Source organism: Chironomus tepperi, unplaced genomic scaffold (assembly GCF_022539635.2).
Source record: "Chironomus tepperi strain 1889 unplaced genomic scaffold, CSIRO-AGI_Ctep_v1 contig_465, whole genome shotgun sequence".
NCBI classification, from domain to species: domain Eukaryota; kingdom Metazoa; phylum Arthropoda; class Insecta; order Diptera; family Chironomidae; genus Chironomus; species Chironomus tepperi.
In genome coordinates, this window is record NW_027226587.1 from 688395 (window position 1) to 692434 (window position 4040).

At 29.5% G+C, this 4040-nt stretch overlaps 1 protein-coding gene across 1 annotated transcript; it reads left to right on the top strand.

Annotated features, from left to right (window-relative positions):
• Positions 1-289: 289 nt before the first annotated feature.
• Osi9 (DUF1676 domain-containing protein Osi9) lies at positions 290-1336 on the top strand. Its single transcript, XM_070651593.1, has 3 exons — positions 290-421; positions 661-925; positions 1017-1336. The coding sequence occupies exons 1-3, from the start codon at positions 290-292 to the stop codon at positions 1334-1336; spliced, it is 717 nt and encodes a 238-aa protein (XP_070507694.1).
• The last annotated feature ends 2704 nt before the right edge of the window (positions 1337-4040 follow it).

Below are 4040 nucleotides of genomic sequence, written 5' to 3' on the forward strand. Positions count from 1 at the left end.
TTTCCCAACAGCAATGTCGATATCTACATATACTTAAAACAGTCTGTATATATGTTATTATTTTATTATATTGTTAAAAGAAACCACCACACAAGTCTCTTTTTCTTTTCTTCAATGAAGAGATATTAATTTTACTTTGCTTGGAAACTCTTGGATAAAACTCGAGCGCCAACAGTCTGCAAGTCACAGTTCAGCAGATTCTTACAAGCCGACAAGAAGTTAGCTACGAAAAAAAAAAATTAATTTATCAGTGAAAAAGTTTTGAGAAAAAAAAATTTCCTTAAAAAAAATGAAGCCTTTCTGTTTCTTAATTTTATTGATCGGTGCTGTTGCCGCTTCTTCTGATACCGATGGATTAATTACAGGCGCATTGAAATTTGTTAAAGATTGTAATGACAAACCAATCACATTATGCGTAAAGGTGAGATAACGAAAATGAGACAAAAAAAAAGAACAGAAGCAAAAAAAATTATCTTGTGAAAATTTTTTTGTGTGCGAACAAAAAAACAGTGAAACGAATTAAATTTTTAATGGATAATTTACCGTCAATTACTGCATGTCTGTCTAAATTAGTTCAGTGTATTAGCAGGTTGACAGACTAAAGTGATAAGTGGCTTGTGAAATCTTTATAAAATCTGATCAACTTTTCTATTCATTCAGGAGCGTGCCATTCAATTATTCGAGAAAACAAAGGGTGATTTTGAAGTTAGTGAAGGAATTAAACTTGTACAAACCGATGATGAGCCACAACCAGAAGAAGGACGTTCATTAAATGATGTTGAATTATCAGACGACCCAGAAACTCGTGAGCAAGAAGTTGACTCATTATTGGTTGATCGTGTTGCACGTTTCCTCGGATCACACACACTCCAATTCAAGGTCTCAAAGGAATCAATCAAGGATGTTCAACGTTCATTAGAAGAAGGTAAGTTAATCATGTCAAATATCATGTATGACAAATTACATCGATTCTTACTAATGACTATGTAATTTTTTATATAATTTTCACCTTATAGCTCGTGGTAAGACCAAAAAGGGAAAGAAATACTTATTGCCACTCCTCATGCTTATCAAACTTAAGGCTGCAGCCCTTCTTCCATTAGCTATCGGAGTCTTGGCATTGATCTCACTTAAGGCATTAGTTATTGGTAAATTGGCACTCATCATCTCAGCCATTATTGGATTGAAGAAATTACTTGAACATAAGCACTCATCAAACTATGAAGTCGTAGCTCATCCACATCATTCGTTCTCATATGATGAGCATTCTGCCCATGGTGGTGCATTCAGACGATCAATTGATGCACAAAAATTAGCATATAGTGCACAACAATAATAAGCCTTCATTTCGCATAACAAATAATATTTATTTGGAATTATTTTCGAGTCAAACATAAAATGTGAATAATTTGTTCACAAAAGTTTAATTGGATCAAAAATAATTCCCACAACGACGAGAAAATTGCCATTCAAGCGAAATGACAAAAAAACTATTTATTTTAATTTATTTAAAATGAGGATAAATTATTTATTTGAAATGAGAAACAAATCACATAGAACATAGACAAAACACATACACATAAACTCAGATATCATCTTCGAGATGTTCCTACTTATTTCATGTTTCATACATCCAAAACTACTATCATGCACGTAGATAACGACAAATTGTTTTGTCATTAGATGTATAAGGAATTCAAGCTCAACAAACACTGTTCTGCTATCTAATTATTTAAGACTTTTTAACATATTTAATGAGAGTAAGAGAATTTTTTATAATTCGCATCTCTTCCACTTACTGTGTCATTCTTGTCATACTTTCTAATAATGTTTCCATTTCTCTGTTAAGTCTTAATTTTATTGACCAAAAAAAGAAACAGAAAATCTTCTTTTTTATGCATAAAATGAACACATAAACGTACATACACGAACGCATTGTCTGACCAAAAATTTTTTTTAATTTAATCCCAAAAACAAAAACTTTAGTTTTTATTAGTTCTATGACTGTTAATTTTATTGTTAGCTCTCTAAATAATTTAATTATTATTATTAATTTTTATAACTTTTTTTTCTCTTTCTATCTCACTCATTTAAAACTCGCAAATATCTTTTTTTATTTTGTAATTGATTGAGCATATTGAAGAAAAATGAAACGCATGAGTAAACGCATTGAATGTCGATCAGAATTAAGGAGGTAATTTCGAAGAAGTGAAACTTGCTTTCTTAACGGTACAGGCGAGCATCAACATTATTTATATACATATATCCACATTCTCAATCATATATTAGGTCAGTTGATCACATCCAAGTATTCTTTAGTTTTTTTTACTTCTTCTTCTTTCTCATTTCTTCTTCATACTTTAAAGCTTATTTATCTGCTCTTGTCTTTACATTATTTTTATTATTTATTTATTTTTTCAAACATTATAACAAAATAAGTGATTCGATTTATGTCACACACATTGAGTGTCATGCGTCGAACTTATTTTACTTTATATATATCTTTCCTCTATGTACATTGCATATATATGTAATTAGTACACAGATCAGGTATTTATTTCACTCTTCATTCAACTTCTCTCCTTCTTCTCATTCTTTTATGCTCCACATTTATAAAAACTTTATCTTGAATCACGGTTATAAAAGCCAATTACTTCTTTGTAATATATACATTACACTTTATTTTATTTCCTACATCTACCTTACTCTGTCTTACATCTTTTAAAATTCTTTATCGTCTTCCTTGATTCACTTTACTTTCATCTGAGCTTCTTCTTACTCTTAATGCTTGCGTTCTTAACTTATATATGACTCTACTCAACTTGAGATACTTGTTCTGTTTCAAAACAATCATAAAAAAAACAAAAGTAATACATTACGCATAAAACACCTGTTGATTTGATTTATAAGAACCGACAAAAAGTGAAATTCTTTCATATAAAAAAAAGTTGATATTAAAAATGTTTTTGTTTAAAAAAAATGCAATAAAGCAAGAAATTTTTTATGAAAAATTAAAAAATCCTGAAGTTATTTTGACTCATATTCATTCATAAATGATATAATGGAAATTATTATTACATCCGCATTAAATTCTTTTCAGGCATTGATATAAAAAAAAAATGAAATTTCACAAAATAAACCTTGTTTGTCCGCATCCGTATCGTGAATATTAATTATTGAGAGGGAAAATATAGTACACAGAAAGCGAAAACAATATTTTTTTTTTGCAATGAATAAAAAGCAATTTTTAATGCCGCGGCCTGACAATAAATACGTAAGTGAATGCGTAGAATACGCAATTGTTTTTATCGCGAGATGTTAAATTGATGGTTTGAAAAAAAAATAATATTATTCATGATTTTTCTCATTGATGGTCATTTTTACCGTTTTCTTTCAGAGCTAAATGAAAGCAGTCATAGTGGTAAGAGTGAAACCATTTGGTCAATATTGGCATTGGTTGTACCCGGTGAAAGTTTTTTTTTCTCATTTCTTTTTTGTTTCATGTCATACATGTTACTCACTCTACTTTATTTAATATCATATTAAATGATCTGTTTTGTGTATATTTATCACATATGCTGCATGTTTACATCCAACACAGATTTTTTATTTGCCCCTAACTATCGACATGTTGAAACATACATTAAATCCGGAAATCTCAGCTTATACGCAATTTCTCTATTCTAGAGAATACATCCGTAACATGATTTAGATTGCAATTAATGACAGCTATGTTACAAATTCAGGTATTTGACCTGAAAAGCATGAGATGATGTGAAAATATTAATAAGACAATTTGTCACATCAAGCTCAATTTAATTTTTTTAGCGTCTCACTTTCTTATTATTGATTTCCTCTTTTAATCAATTTTTTTTCTATTCTTCGCGAGCATTCATGAGAAAGAAAATATTAATGCTGCTACTTGAATCTTTTGCTGTTATTTCTAAATATTTATTTTTCATCAAAAACGTGCTTCAACACGTTATTTTAAAACTAAAATGCAGTAGCTTTGCGGTGTCATGACTTTTTATTTTCACAGC